Source organism: Lepus europaeus, chromosome 5 (genome assembly GCF_033115175.1).
Source record: "Lepus europaeus isolate LE1 chromosome 5, mLepTim1.pri, whole genome shotgun sequence".
NCBI lineage: Eukaryota > Metazoa > Chordata > Mammalia > Lagomorpha > Leporidae > Lepus > Lepus europaeus.
In genome coordinates, this window is record NC_084831.1 from 23,865,266 (window position 1) to 23,880,630 (window position 15,365).

Genomic DNA, 15,365 nt, shown 5'->3' on the forward strand with positions numbered 1-15,365 from the left:
CTCTATCCCCAGCCCCTGGAACAGCACCTGGCATGAATTTGACAAGTGTCAGTTGGTAGTGTTATTATGAGACACTGTGCTAAATACAATGTGCTGTTTCATTTTCACCACAGTCTTTGGCGATAGATGCTGGTACCTATTTATAGTGAGGAACTGAAGCTCTGCGAAGTTAAATGAGTTCCTTAATATCCAAAATGATAAATGAAGAAGCCAGGATCCAAACCCAGGTCCAGGGGCTGATACTGTGGCACAGTGGGCTACACTGCTGCCTGTGATGCTGGCACCCCATGTCGGCCTGCTGGTTCCGGTCCCAGCTGCTCTGCTGCCCATCCAGCTCCCTCTAATCCATCTGGGAAGGCAGAGGAAGAGGGTCCAAGTGCTTGGGCCCCTGCCAGCCATGTGGAAGGCCCAGATGGAGGTCCTAGCTCTTCGCTTTACATTGGCCCAGCCCCAGCTGTTGTGGCCATTTGGAGAGTGAACCAGTGGATGGAAGATCTTTTTCCCTCTCTGGGTTTCCCTTTCTGTAACTCTCTCTGCCTTTCAAATAAATAAATATTTTTAAAAATTAAAAAATAAACCAAAGTCCATACTATTTAAACTACTCATTATTTAATAGGAGGTCACAGCTCTGGTGCTGTGACATGATAGGTTAAGCCTCCTCCACCTGCAGTGCCAGCATCCCATTTGGGCGCTGGTTAGTCCTGGCTGCTCTGCTTCCAATCCAGCTCCCTGCTAATGTGCCTAGGAAAGCAGCCGAAGATGGCCCAGGTTTGGGCCCCTGCACCCATGTAGCAGACCCGGATGAAGCTCCTGGCTCCTGGCTTCAGCCTGGCCCAGCCCTGGCCATTTTGGCCATTTGGGGAGTGATCCAGTGGATAGAAGATCTCTTCCTCTCTTTCTCCTTCTCTATCTATATTTCTGCCTTTCAAATAAATAAATCTTTTTTAAAAAATTAGGAGGTCGTGCCTTCTTTACCTTTATAAACTCCTTTCCAGTCCAAAAACTTTTGTTTGAAGATTTATTTATTCATTTGAAAGGCAGAGATACAACACAAGAGCAAGAGCAAGAGAGAGATCTTCCATCTGCTGGTTCACTCCCCAAATGTCCGCAATGACTGGGGTTGGGCCAGGCCGAAGCCAGAAGCCAGGAGCTTCTTTGGGGTCTCCCACATGGGTGCTTTCCCAAGCATGTTAGCAGGGAGTTGGATCAGAAGCGGAGCAATCAGGACATGAACCAGTGCCTGGACAGCATGCCGGTGCTGCAGGCTGCTGCTTCTCCCACTGCACCACACCACCAGCCCTCCCCCAAAAACTCTTGATGGATTTGCGTTGTAAAATCTCAGAAAGAAGCCTTGAAGTCCAGCTGAAGACCCAATGGCTGTCTTTCTGGAGACAGCACGGTGACACCGGCAGCCCAGGCTTGTACGCACTCACCCATCCACAGCCATGTTAGACTACTGGGTCCCCACCACTTGCCAGGCTCGGTCCTAGGCGATGGGGATTCAACCTCTGTAAGAATTCTTTGTCCCCACCCCCCTCCTCCACCCAGCAAAGGGCTCTTAGGGGACTGTTCCGCAGGAGGTCTGTGCTTTCTGGGGGCATCCAGGTCTACTCCCAGGCAGCCAAAGAGACCAGCCAAACCCAACACCCAGGGCTGCTTCTCTGAGGAACACAGCAGGCCCAGGTGTGTTTGTCTTGGAGGGAGCTGGATGGAGGAGATCAGAGAGTTCCCAAGACTGAAAAACAATCAACTGTTTTTCCAAACCTCAACTACCTGAGGCAGACAGAGGTGGGTGGGGAAATGCCTGGTATTGTTTCTGTCTCAGCCAAAAGGGGAGAACTTGGATCCCAGCCCTTTGCAGAGCACAGAGCCCTGTCCTCAGTTCATGGCAGCCCCGTGGTTGACCCTGTGGAGGTGAGGCAGCCTTGGAAATGGAAGGCCCATGGGCTGGAAAGTATTGCCTCCCCCGGAGAGACGCTGCCCGCAGCCGCCTGGCTCGGTGCCAGCTCCCGGCTGCCTGACTGCGAAAGAATACCAGCATCCCCCTAATGACTGTGGAATTGATTCTCTTTGATTCCAACCAGATCTACTTCTGAAATTTAAATTCCAGTTGTGATGTGGTGGGTCAGGACAGGGGGTAGGGGTGATTTGCAACTTTCCGTACAAACCGCGGCAAAACGAGAACAGCAGGTGTGGCGATCTGGCCCCACTCCCCTTCCATGATAGGGCGGCCCACTGATGCATCTTCTCTTCCCATGAACTATTTATTAGGACAGCAACAACAGCAACAGCGATCTAGTCGTGTAAGGGGTTAAGAGACCACATGTGAAGGCAGACTAATTAGATTCTGTTGAGTTCTGGTGACAGAGGAAAATATTATGACAAAGAAGATTTAAATTCCAGAAGGCATCAAATTTGGGATTCTTCTCTAATAAATATGCAGCAGCCTTTATTTTCCATCTTAAAGAGCGGAAGGTTTTGCAAAGGCCGGCCAGTCCATCCTCACATGGCCTCTGGTGAGCGCCCCCTGTAGGCCAACCTGACTCAATGTACCTCGGCGGAAAACCCATCAGTAGCTTCCCACCATGTCTTCCCTGCTCCTGTTCAGCAATCCAGCCCCGCTGCCCTGTGTCCTGCCACTCAACCTGCTGTGCTCAATCAACTCTGGACCTTGGCACATGCTGTTCCCTCTGCCTGGATCGATCGCTGTCTAAGCATGGCTGGGTCCCCCAGCTGTGCACTCCCCCGGCACCTGTTACTGCCCCTTCCTCCCACTTCACTAGAATTGCTGGTTTCTCTCTGCTCCACCTGTAGGTACTGTTGGGCAGGGACCGTATCTGCCTGGATCCCCAGAGCCTAGCCTGGCTTCTGGCACAAAGTAGGGAGGGGAAATGACACATCAAGGTAAACTCTGCCCATCTGAATGACCAGTGTGTCACCTTCAAAGCCTGGACTAGAGGAAGAAATGAAGACAGGAGAACTGCGGGGTGGGAAGGTGGCCCAGGTGGGGTGGGCGGCACGGGCAGCGTGCCCCTCATTCCCTTCTCCCCGGCTTACCAGCTCCTGAGCTGATGAGCTAGAGCCGCGCATTTTTTGCTGACCATGGAAGAAGAGACTATAAAATTCAGCTTTCCATCTGGTTCTTCATGGTCCAAGAAAATACAGCAATTTCCAACTCCAGGAAGACACTCAAATCATGAAAGCTTAAACCCAGCCTGTCGTCGAATTCCCCAGGAGTAGCCTGCGTGTGGCTCAGGGAGAAAAGTGAAGAAAGCGTCATTTACTCTGCGAGCATGGATTCCCTGGTGACCCTGCAAGGGGCCGCGTGGGATGTTTCCCCACGGCCATTCCTCCTACCCCGGCCTTCAAAGCCAATGCAACAGCTGCTCCTTGCTTCTCGTCCTCTCTGCTGGCGCCAGCGAGCTCCTGATGATGGGGCTGGCCAGCCGGCAGCACTCCGCAGCCTGGACCAGAAGTGGAGGCCGGCCTTCCAATGGGAGTGCTTTAACATCTGTCCTCATCCACTGTCCAAACCCTGGCTGCTACTTCAATGCAAACATGATGCACTCGCTTTTTAATGTTTTCTGTTAAAACCAGACTGAGGAGTGGAAAAAGGACCAACCCCTCCTCTTCCTAAAATCATCACGGGTGACCCTCAGGCACGCCCAAGAGTCTGCCTGGTTTCAGTCCCTGGACACAGGCACACCTCCACTCCCGGCAGGAAATAAATAGGGCAAAGGTCCTGAAAAGCCGTCAAGAGGCTGGTTCCCTGGTATTTGGGGCCCAACCAGACAAGGAAATTCTCAACAATGCGCTGGAAATGCCAGCTCTGGAGCCGTCTGACATCAGTTTGAAGGCCTCAGGCAGCTTGGGTGAGCATCTAGACTCTGGGTACATTTCTCAGCCTGCTGTGTGAGGTCTTTGAAGTTTATCCAGCTCGAATAAACTTTGCAGAATGCTAGGGCCAGTCAAAAAGGCTTTCTGTGGAAGTCCCCCGGGTGTGTCCTATTGCTTTCCCCCAGGGCAGCGGGCCCATCAGGGCAGGCGATCTGAGAAACAGAAAAGGCAGAGCTTGTGGGTGAGAAAGCATGATTCTGTGATGTTCCGTTCCCAGGCTGTTTACCCACGGAGAAGGAGATGGCAGATAGATCATGGGACTCCCGGTGGACTGCAGCTTAGATCGGGTCGTGTCTGGCCCGTGACCGCTTTTGCACGGATACCACCCGGCTGTTCCTGAAGGTCTGGGCTAAGATGTCCGGGAAAAGCACTCCCATGCATTAGAATGACAAAGAACGGCAAAAGTCAGCGCCTGATGCGCTCCATGCAGAGCTGGTGACCAAGCCATGCTTCACGTACAGGCAGGAGGTTCCGTCTCATTTCCCAGACAAGCGGTCCCTGGCTGCCCAGGCAGGGGCTGGGCCTGCCTGTCCTCCTGTTTGCACAGGCTCTCTAATTGCAGGATTACTGGAGCGTTGTGAAGAGCCTGTGTTCTTAGAAGGGCTTCTAGGCAGGTGAACGCGCCTCAGCGCTGCAGGGAGGGGGTGTTTCACAGGGTGCAACCTGGATTGGCTTAGGGTCACCCAAAGTGAGGAGGGTGGGTGGGGCAGCAAACAGGGAGAGGCCTTCATGAGCTGGAAGTGAGGTCTTCCAACCTGCCTTTTTTTTTTTTTTTTTAAAGATTTATTTGAAAAGCAGTGCAATAGGAAGAGAGGGGGAGAGGAGACACAGAGAGAATCTTCCATCCATCGATTCATTCCCCGAGTAGCTGTAACAGCCAGGTCTGTGCCAGACTAAAGCCAGGAGCCAGGAACTCCATCCTGCTCTCCCACTTGGGTGGTCGTTCCCAAGTACTTGGGCTGTCTTCCGCTGCCTTCCTAGGCACATTAGCAGGGAGCCGGACTGGAAGCAGAACAGTCAGGGCTGGAACTGGCACTCCACTATGGGAAGCCGACTCTGCAGGTTGTGGCTTAGCCTGCTGTGTCACCACACCAGCCGCTCAGACCTGCTTCTGGTCCACTCAGGAGGAGAGGCTGAGTGCTGCCCCTTCTGGACTGGATAGAAGTGTGCCCTGGAGGACAGGACACGAGGTCCCCAGGGCCAAAGGACGCATCGGAAGCCGCTGGAGAGGGGAGCCGAGCCCCGTGCAGCAGCAGCCGCAACTCCACGGGCTGACCGCGGACAACGAGGGGCCTGGGGTCGGAGAAGAGGAGGAGGAGGACAGGGAGACGAGGCTGCAGCACCGGAGGCACCCCACTGGACGTGGGGTTGCAGATCCTTTTGTTTCTTTATTGTTTAAAAAAATATTAACAGCAATTAAAAACAACGACAACGAAACATTCACAACCCATCACAGAGTCCTGGAGCTTTGGCCACTTATCCCCAATGGATTCCTTCATCTCCCACTGGGTGGCGGCGACTTCAGCCGAAAGGCCCCTTCATGGTTTTCATGGGTGGGTACTGCTGCTCCATTGGCATGGCTCCAAAGCAGTCCGAGGGGTTGCAGTGACCCGCCTTGCCTGGCTGGCCCATGGGCCCTGGGGGACCAGGGATGCCAGGGATGCCCTGCTGGCCCATGGGTCCTGTGGCACCCATCTTGCCATACCCTGGAGGCCCTTGGGGACCTAGGGAGGAAAGAGTCACAGAAGGAAAATCAGGAGACCCCGATCCTAAGAAGACAGCATGGCCGTGGAGAAGGAAGCTTATACTTGGTGACTACCTTCTGTGGACACCCGAGCCTCCCGTGGAATTAACAACGCTACTAAGAGCTTCCACGTGCCAGGCATGAGGCCGAATGCTTTCGCTTCCTTATCCGTTGCCTCTGCACAACAATTCCCTGAGAGAGGGCACAGGCTCAGAGAGGGCACACATCTGGCGGGTGGTGGAGCTGGGTCTCGGGGCTACAGGGTCAGGCTCCAGCCCTTCCTTTCAGGCTACACGGAGAAGTGTGCATTTGAGAGAGCCACCCTGAGAATCTAAATGACCTCTTCAAGGTCACACGGCCAGCAAGATACGCCGAGTCTGCACGTGTAGCCATTAGCCCCACTTAGCACTTGAGGCCAGAACTGGGCCTTCGGCCACCGCGGACCCCAGCAGGGGTCTTCCACACAGTGGCATCACCCTAACGGGGAGTTGATGGGCTGGTAGCTGTTCGAACCTCTACATAACTACCACATGGGGGGGCTCCCTGCTGCTCTCAATTCAATTCTGCTTTCTCATACCTGGGGGGCCAGGCAGGCCATTTTCTCCCGCAATGCCAACACCAGTGTCCCCCTTTTCACCTTTGGTGCCAGGTAACCCTGGGACAAAAGAAAGAAAAGGCGTCTTATCTTTGAGCAGAAGAATGGCACAGCCCGTCGGGTAGCTTGGGAGATACACATACACTTGGGCCCCGTGTTCATGGCAGCCCTCGTGAGTTTTTGTCATGCTCAGGCCTGCCTCTCAGAGCTGCACCCGCCCCTAGGGAAGCGGCGGGATGAGCTACCTCTCATTCCTGGCAAGCCCTGCCGTCCTTCTCTGCCAATCTGACCGGGGAGCCCCGGTGACCCGGGAGCGCCTGGCCGGCCTGGGGCGCCATCCTTCCCGGGGGGCCCGGGCCGGCCTGGAGCCGCCGCCATCTCCATGGGGAACTGTATCCTGGAGGTGTAGTAGGCCATCCTCTCTGCAAGAGAGGACAAGGACAGGTCACGGGCGGCCCCACGGTTCAGCCTGCACCAGCAGCCTTTCCTCAGAGGGTGTGGAGGCCGGGAGTGTGGGGGTGGGTCCCTGCCCTGGCCTCCACTTGGCTTTCCACAGAGCTCTTGCAGGTGCGCAGGCCTAACCATGGCCTTTTGCCACAGCCTCCCCTGGCTCACCGCTGGCTTCAGGATAAGCTCCAGACTCCTGGCTTGACACTCAGGGTCTGCCTCCCAGGCAAGGTGCCCAGCCCCTTTGGGTCGGCATCCACATTGTCCCCAGTCCCTAGCGCCATCAACACTGGATGAACAAATGAGCGGGGGAAAAGCTCAAACCACCACAGGCAGCGCACAGCTGCTGCTCGCCCCTCTCTCTGTGGCGCTTGCTCCATGCCGAATCATTTGAGACCAATTTTCTTGTCTGCCTGCTTTGCTCAAGTGGGGGCTGGGGGAGGAGAGGAGGGAGCCGTTTCATCATCTCTGAATGGCACAGGTGGCAGGGAAGGTGTGATGGATAATTGAACACGCGCCCGTCAACTCCCATGCCTGGGAGTGGGAGAGGATGGAGGTAAGGGACACGGAACTTTAAGAAAAGGAGGCCAGGGCTGGGTGGGACGAGGCTGGGACAGGCGAGCAGCAGCCACAGCCACGCAGCCGGCTGCCAATTACCATCAAGCATTTTAACGATCTCTTGTCTGATGAACCTCTTGATTTCATCGTAATTCACCATGTCTCCCTGAGGGAAAAGAGGAAAACCTGCCTCAAGTACCCTCCCAAGCCTGGCACCTTCCTCCTGGGGACAGACTTCATGAACGGAAAGGAGGGAGGAGAAGGCCAAGGCTCCAGGAGCCCCACCACGGAGTATTCGTCCGAAGCCCCAACCTCCCGGAAGTGGTCCCAAACGTTTTGCTCCGAAGTGTGTCTTCCTGGGGGGAGTGCCCTGCAGCCCCCATCTCCACCCCCACCCCACCCCTGCCCCGCACAGAACTCTACCCCGCACCTCGGAGCTGCGTTCTTGCCCACAGAATGCCAGCGGCAGCTTCTAAAATGCCCCACGCTTCACGCCACATGCTGCTCTTTGGTAGAGAGCCTGTGGCTGCCAGCCGCACCCCTTACCATGGAGCCGGGCATCCCGGGCAATCCAGGGCTCCCGGCCGGCCCCGGAGACCCAGGGTGGCCTCTCTCCCCCGCAGGACCTGGGGGCCCGACAGGCCCCATGGAGCCGCTCTTGCCAGGCCCCCCTGGCATGCCGGCTCTCCCCTTCTCTCCTGCTTGGCCTTTCTGCCCCGCAGGTCCCGGATCGCCCTACAGGGACAGAAATCACAGTCTGGCATTACCAGGCGCAGTCAAGGCCACGTCCGCGTCCCTCAGCAAGCTGCCCCTTTCTGCCAACGCTCCCTGCAGGCCCCCAGCGTGGCCCCCTGAGCTGCAGCCCCAGCGTCCTCCCCGTCACTCTGCCCCACTACTCCCAGAGCGGTCCTCTGTCATTCACGGGGTTACCCCCACTTGGAGATTCTCCCGTCTCCCGTGTGCCCTCCGCCTAAAGGCCTGGTTCCCTGGCCTGTTCTAGACCATTCGAGACACGGCCCTGATCACGCCTTCCTCAGCCTCGCTTCCCTGCCCTCCTGCAGCTGCACCTGCCTGCCTGCAAGGCCCTGCCCCTTGCTTGTGCCCAGTGCACTCCTCCTCCTCTGCGAGCGTCCTGATCCCCACACAGCCCTGAGTGCCCAGGCTCGCTTGCTGCTCCCTTGCCCCTACCCCCCAGCACCGCATGGCCCCTGCGCTCATGAAACTTTGCCATCCTCTAGTGAAAGTGCAGGGAGCGCTTTACCCAAGGCTGGGAGAGAGGGCCTGCAGCGTGAGCAGGAGCAAGCAGACATTGCAGAATGAAAAAGGCGAGTGGGGGCGGCCTTGTGGTACAGAGGGGTAAGCCACTAACAATGCCAGCATCCCATGTGAGCACTAATTTGAGTTTGGACTGCTCCACTTCTGATCCAGCTCCCTGCTATGCACCTGGGAAAGCAGCAGAAGATGGCCCAAGTGCTTGAGCACCTGCCAACCATGTGGGAGACCCAGATGGAGCTCTGGGCTCCTGGCTTTGGCATGGACCAACCCCAGCCATTGCAGCCATTTGGGGAGTGAACCAGTGGATGGAAAATATCTCTCTCTCCATCCCTCCTCCTCTGTGACTCTGCCTTTCAAATCAGTAACTAAATCTTTTTTTTTTTTAAAGGAATGAATGCATTAATCAAACAATGAATGAGTGAACTGGCGAGGTCCAGGCTCCTAACCCCAGCTAAGAAGCCCGGGTGGGCCCCCTGTGAGAAGTTCGCCAGCTCTTCTGTCCTCTGTGTGTCCTCTCCCTGGCTAAAGTCACAACTCGCCACTGGGCTTCACCAACTCATGAGCTTCTCCTCTCAGCCCCGGCCATTGCCTACTCACCTTGGGACCAGGGGGTCCATAGAGTCCCTGCTTTCCAGGGGGTCCCTAGAGGAAAGCAAAGGTCAGAGGTCAAATGCGGAGAGGATCTCCCAAGCTTCTTGGGGAAGTCGGTGCAGTGAATTGGCCAGCACAGGCCCAGTAGGGCTCTGTGTGAGAGTGGCCGGCAGCCTCCCTTGCCCATGGAGGGGCTGACAGCCGGCAGAGGGCACGCTGTCCCCTGTCCCAGCCTTGCACAGTCGTTTGTGTTGGCCGTGTTCCTCCTGGGGTTGGAGGAGACAGCCAATCTAGGGCACTGTGCATGGCCTAGCCAGAGCTGGCACCACCAGCTGTTTGTTTGCAGTTCATTGTCACTGCCGGTCCTGTTGGCCATGTACAGGGTAACGAATGTGACTGGCGTGAAACAGGTCTAACTCCTGCCTGCACCCCCTGGTCCCCGCCCCTCTCCCAGAGCAGCAAGGGCTACCGTGTCCTATGTATTTGCCCAGAGAGTCTGCACACATGGGGAACGTGTCCTGTGAATGCAAGGGGTCCGGAAGTAGCCCCAGGGGAAGGAGAAGTTCAGCACAGTGGTACCTCTTTGCCGGCCGCACCATCCATCCCGGGCTCGCCCTGGGGAGGAGAAAGCAATGGAGACATCATGAGCTCCAACCCCACCTGGAATCACTTAGCCCGCTGGACGTACCCAGCCCTGGCTCCAACACAAAGCCACGACCCTCCAGCCCTGGCCCTGTGATGCTGTGTGACACCTCCTCCCCCAACCCTATACTCCAGCCTGGCCTAGAGCCCACACTGCCGGCTCCCAGATGTCCCAGCCCCGCTCCCCTGAGCTCTAGAAGGGAAAAACAGACGGTGCGTGACTTGCTGTTTGCACCTTGCACACCCCCTGGCTCTGGGAATGGGTTAAACGTTTGCTGAATGAACACAGGTACCACAGGCCTCTGCCTGGGGGTGAGGTCCCAGAGAGCAGCTAGGGTGAGCCAGAGCCAGCCCCCTCCCCATGCAGGACACAGAGGCTGCCTCCCTCGCCGGGGCCCCTTCTGCGGGATGCCAGGGAGGTGAAATCCATGATTGTGGAGCAAGGGGTAGAGGCGTCCTGGGCCTGCAGGTGGGGAGGGGAGAGAGGCAGGGATGGAGGGGCCTCCCCATGGAATCAGTGGGTAGGGGAGGTGAGACCAGGTCTTCCCAGCATAGGGACCCATGGGCCCCCAGTGCACCAGCTGGAGTCACCCACCCCATCCCAGGCCACCAGCCAAGGGCATTGCTACTGCTCCCCAGGAGTCTGCGTTGGTGGAAAGCACACCATTGTGGGTGCTGAGAGACCTGCTCCCTAACTCAGCTCTCCCCGGAGACTTGTCGTCCCCGAGACAGGCAGTCAGTTCCAGCTGATGGGGTTCCCCTGCCTGAGACTTCTGAAAGAGAGGCTAAGGACCCAAGTTGCGGAATCAGAGCGGCTGCGGATGGAGCCACAGCTCTCCCGCCCACAGCCACGTGACTGGGCAGCCTAGTAACCTTGCTGATTCCTCATCTAAAACGGGGACAATCCGAGCTGTTAAACGGGCTTGTGGCACAGATCCGTGCAGGAAGCCCCTCAAGCTCTGAGCTCACCATCCGCTCAGCACCGGCTCAGTGACAGTCAGCATCGCTGTGAGCCTTAACCCTGAGCCGACAGGCGGCGGGGGCTTCTAGGCTCAGAAACTTACAGGAAGGGCCCAGCGGTTCTGGTTCCTGACATTTACAGAGCTTCCCTGTGGCTGCTGAAAAGCTCCTGGGGGGCAGGGCAGGGGTCTGCAGAGGGTGGACGTCAGTGCGTGGGCAGAGGCAGGACCGTGTGTGCACCTGCTTGCAGGGCCTGACTTTCCAAATGTGATACGACCCTCCCTGGAGACCCCAGGTGGGTCGTGCTGGGTTTAACTGACAAAGCCACCGGGCTTTGCCAGATTCACTCTGCCAAGGCTGCGCCATACACGTAGGGTCTTACCGGGGGCCCAGGGTGTCCAGGTGGGCCGGGCTGGCCCGGGAGGCCCACAAGGCCCCTTTCTCCAGTGGCTCCCCGGTCTCCTTTCAGGCCCTAGAGAATAGGAGGGGGTGGTGAGAGGGAAAGGAAGGTGTAGAGTGGACGCCCCATTGTGCGCAAGGACCCATGACCCCCACCCTCCTCCAGGTCCCACAAGAGGAGGTAGCACTGCCTGGACTCCCAGCAGGCCCCCGGAGTGGCCTCCAGCCCTCTCCAAAGCTATGTCCTGGACGGGGAGCTCTTTGGAGCACGGGGGCCTCTGCCAGGGAGGAGGCAGCAGAGATCCACTGCTGTGCCGCTCTGGCCAGAGTAGGGCAGGGAGCTCGTCACTCACCATGGCTGAGATCCCAGCTGGCCCTGGCTGGCCTGGAGGCCCCGGCGGCCCCTAAAGAGAGAGGAGTCAGTGGGATGGAAACAGCTCCTGAGCGTAAGCCCCCCGGGAGGCAAGGGCCCAGCAGCAGGACGGGACTCCAAGCTTCCCCCATGCCTCCATTCTCCTCCTGAAAGCCTCCCTCCCCTCAGGTACACTTGAGCTGCTGCCAGACCTGGGCACAGAGCTGATGGGGCTGAGACCTGGGCTCGGGGTCCACAGGATCCTCCCACCTTCTGTCTGTGAACAGGGCATCTGGAGCTGTGCTACTACTCTGCCACCCCCCACACCCCAGTCCAGGTCCTTAGCAAGTCCTCCACCTCCTGACACATCCCAGATCTGTCCCAGCCTTTCCCCCCAACCCAGCAACAGCCACCATCCATGGCTTCCGTGCCCTGTGGGTGCCCTCCCCCGACTCCTGACCACGCAGCCTCCACGGCTGCACCGTGTCCTTCTCTAAGCCCAGCTTCCCCCCACCCCCAACCCCTGCCTTCTCAGACTACACCCCAGCCCTTCTGAGCCTCGTGGGCTTCCTCCAGCACCCCAAGTTCCCCGCTGCCTTAGGCTCTGTGTGTGTGCTGGCCCCTCTGCCCGGGACTCTCCTCCCCAGCACTGCTCAGTCGCGGGCTCCTTCTTCCATGCTGTCCTCAGCTCCCACGCCACTTCTCCAGCAAGGGTTCCTCTAAAGTCACCTCCCAGCCCCTCTCTGTGACGCCTCACCACCGCCTGATGCTTTCACGTGGATGTGTTTGCCGGACCTGCATGGGAGCCCTTGTGTATCTTGCGCCCCACGGTTGACCCAAGGCTTGGAACAGTGCCTGGCGTGGAGCAGGTGCTCAGTGGTTATTTGTTGACTGACTGCATGACCTTCATCTGCTAAGCGAACGTGAACGTGCCCAGGAAGCAGGGGAGTGGTGAGAAGCTTGGGGGCTACTGAACCTGAGCTCTCTTCTAGCTCTGGGTGGTTGGGGCAGCTCCTATGAGCCGTTCTTGAAGGCCACCACCGCCCTGCCCCAACTGCGACAGCCGTGGAAACCGTTTAACTCACAACATGGCCAGGGGGTCCTGGTCTTCCTTGGGGTCCCATGGCACCAGGCTCACCCTGCAGGAGCCAGACAAAAAGAAGAAATGATACAGAAATGGATCGACTTGCCTGCATGTGGCTGCTACATGGAACAGAACAGAGCAGGGCAGGTGAGAACAAACGCCAATGGCCAGAGGAGCCAGGCTGGGGCCATCCAGGGCCCACGACAGGCCAGGTCCTGCCAGTTAAGGTGAGTGCCTAGCAGCCTCTAGGGAGGGGAACCAGTTACAACCATTAAGGGCAGGGAGAAAGTTCAAGTTGCACAGTGTTGGTGTAAGCTCCCCCCGGAAGGCCCAGGAGAGAAGGCAGCTGCTTGGCCGGAAGGAGACTCAGCAGGGCCAGGGGCCATCTAAAGCCAGCGTGTGCAGACCCCAGCCCTCACCTCCGCGCCGGGCCGGCCGCTGCTGCCAGGGGGACCTGGATTGCCGCAGTCACCCTAGAAGAGAGAGAGGCAGCTGGGGCTCACTACACATCCATGTGGCTCTCCCATTGCAAGTCGGCCCCACGTCACACAACCCCCACCACCACCCACCACCCAATCTGCCCTGAGCTGCTGGCCTCAGGAGGCCCAGCCGTGGGGACGGCAGCCCAGCGTCAGGTGGCTCCACCCAGGCCAGGCTGGGCCAGGTCGCCGCGTGTGCCTGGGCTCAGGTCTTAAGCGGAGCAGATAAAAACTGCTTGGCCCAAGTCACCAGGCCTTACCTTGGGTCCGGGAAGGCCAGGATGTCCCGTCTTCCCCTTGAAGCCCTGGAGGGGGAAAGCAGGGAGTTGTCAAGGCCCTCACCTCACCCAGATGACACAAAGAAAATCAGCCCAGTCCTGACTAGGCCACACCCCCCACCCTCCAACCCCAGCAGTGGCTGCTCAGCTTGGAGCCTCCCAGATTCCCGTCCTTTCCTCAGCTCAACTTACCGGGGGTCCCATGAGTCCGGGGGGGCCAGCAGGGCCAGGGTCCCCCTGGGAAAGAGAGCAATGGCACTGAGACAGGGGTTGTGGCCATGGCCCGCCCCTTTCTCCAGCTCCTCCCAGCTAGCCCAGGGGGCGGGACCGTTCCCTGACTGCTTCGGGCCCTAAGGACCCTGGCCCATCTCTGGCCTCTGTTTTCCTCCTCTGGGTGCAGAAGGGAGTGACCTCGGTGTCTGTCCTTGCCACAACCCCACTCTCTTCAGCTTCCCTGGCAAGATGAGACCCGACGAGCCGGGATGGCTTAAAGCCCTGCGTGTCTGCAGCTGGATTCTTTCAGAAACCCAGCCTGGTTTCTTTCACCGGCCGAGGTTCTGGATGGAAACTCACTCCTGTCACTGGCTCATCCAGCCCGGTCAAGGCCACTAGGAGAACTGGAGGCCAAGGGCTCTGGAGCCCCTGGAAAGGTGGGGAGGAGACCCAGGGAAGGCAAGGGTGCTCGCTGATGGGGCCATGGGACACTTTAGCTCCCTTTGTTGGGGTTCCTTTGACAGCAGCTCTTGGGAAGAGAAGGAGCAGAGGTGCTATTGGCCCTCCTGAGCCCACCGTCTCACCCTCAGGCCAGGCTTGCCGTCCTTTCCATCCAGACCGTCCAGGCCAGCGGGGCCCTGGGGACAGGAAAGAGGCAATCCCACAAGGCTGGGCGGGGCTGCCCCTGACCCTGCCCCTCACCCAGCTCCCACCCCTACCACACAGACACATGCACGCATATGCACACACACACATACACCCCACATGCCCACTGGGCTGAAAGGGCACACACTCACCTGGATCCCGGGAGGTCCTGGTGGCCCAGGGGGACCAGGCATGCCTGATGGGCCTCGCATCCCTTCGTTGCCCTGGAAACCAGCCCACCCCCAAAGTCAGCAGGGCCTGGCCCCTTCCCTGGAGACCAAGCCCTGACCCAGGCATTCTGGTGACCCGTGGAAGCTAGGACAGCTGGCTTCTAACTCCAGTGCTGTCCAGGCCTACCTGGATGTCACCTGCAAGGCACCCCTCCCCTTCTCCCCGCTCTGTGAGAAGGGACAGAGCCCGTCCTAGCCAGCGTCCTCATCAGCAGCGAGCAGGGATTGGCACAGCAGGGCTCAGCAGGCATGTGCTAAACTGGAAGCACATGTCCAGTTCCCTGGGGTCTCCACAGCACGCCACTGGATGTGGTCATTGATCTCCCACGACAAGAAAGGTAGGGCAGCCCCTGTCCTCAGGGGGCTCGCGGTCCAGCAAGGGGTCCAGACCCACCCTGACCCAGGACAACGCCACAGTCCACGCACTCTTTGTGAACAGGGGGCAATGGGAGCTCAGCAGAGGGAGCTGTCACTCTGGCTGGGGCCCGGGGAAGCATCATAAAGAGGAGTCACCAGACACTGGACTCAGGGGATGGAACAGGCCCAAGAGAAAAGGGCAGCCAGGAGCAACCCACAAGAAAGGCAAAGGTTTGGCCTGGGTGGCTGGGACCATGCGATGGGTGGGGCGGGCCAGGAGGCTGGAGTCACAGCCTGACCGGAAAGGGCCCGGAACACTGTGCTGAACTTGATCGAACAGACCAGCGAGGTGTTCTCCCAACTGCACTTCACAGCACCCTAGGGCTTCCTGGAGCTGGGCACAGGAAGTGGGGACCAGAGGGCGGGACTCCAAGGCCTCCTACCCTGTCTTAACCAAAGCAGCCCCACTTGCATCTGTCTGATGGGCTGAGATGTCACATGAGCTTTTTTTGTGATCACTAGGCTCAGGGAGGCGCTGGCGTTGTGGGGTAGAGGATAAAGCCACCCCCGAGACGCCAGCATCCCATATGGGTGCTGGTTTGTGTCCCGGCTGCTCCAC

General features: G+C 58.3%; 1 protein-coding gene across 6 annotated transcripts in view; it reads right to left on the reverse strand.

The window, feature by feature from the left end:
- Positions 1 to 5,217: 5,217 nt before the first annotated feature.
- Positions 5,218 to 15,365, reverse strand: part of COL16A1 (collagen type XVI alpha 1 chain) — a 56,633-nt gene continuing 46,485 nt past the window's right edge. For all 6 annotated transcript variants that reach the window (XM_062190840.1, XM_062190841.1, XM_062190845.1 and 3 more), the window contains 15 exons: positions 14,312 to 14,383; positions 14,099 to 14,152; positions 13,494 to 13,538; positions 13,284 to 13,328; positions 12,964 to 13,017; positions 12,546 to 12,599; positions 11,462 to 11,512; positions 11,092 to 11,181; positions 9,687 to 9,722; positions 9,114 to 9,158; positions 7,788 to 7,976; positions 7,341 to 7,407; positions 6,482 to 6,658; positions 6,219 to 6,296; positions 5,218 to 5,621 (listed from right to left, as the gene is read on the reverse strand). In XM_062190840.1, coding sequence (XP_062046824.1) covers positions 5,419 to 5,621; positions 6,219 to 6,296; positions 6,482 to 6,658; positions 7,341 to 7,407; positions 7,788 to 7,976; positions 9,114 to 9,158; positions 9,687 to 9,722; positions 11,092 to 11,181; positions 11,462 to 11,512; positions 12,546 to 12,599; positions 12,964 to 13,017; positions 13,284 to 13,328; positions 13,494 to 13,538; positions 14,099 to 14,152; positions 14,312 to 14,383 — 1,260 coding nt within the window. In that variant the 3' untranslated portion in view covers positions 5,218 to 5,418. The remainder of the gene's footprint in view (positions 5,622 to 6,218; positions 6,297 to 6,481; positions 6,659 to 7,340; positions 7,408 to 7,787; positions 7,977 to 9,113; positions 9,159 to 9,686; positions 9,723 to 11,091; positions 11,182 to 11,461; positions 11,513 to 12,545; positions 12,600 to 12,963; positions 13,018 to 13,283; positions 13,329 to 13,493; positions 13,539 to 14,098; positions 14,153 to 14,311; positions 14,384 to 15,365) is intronic.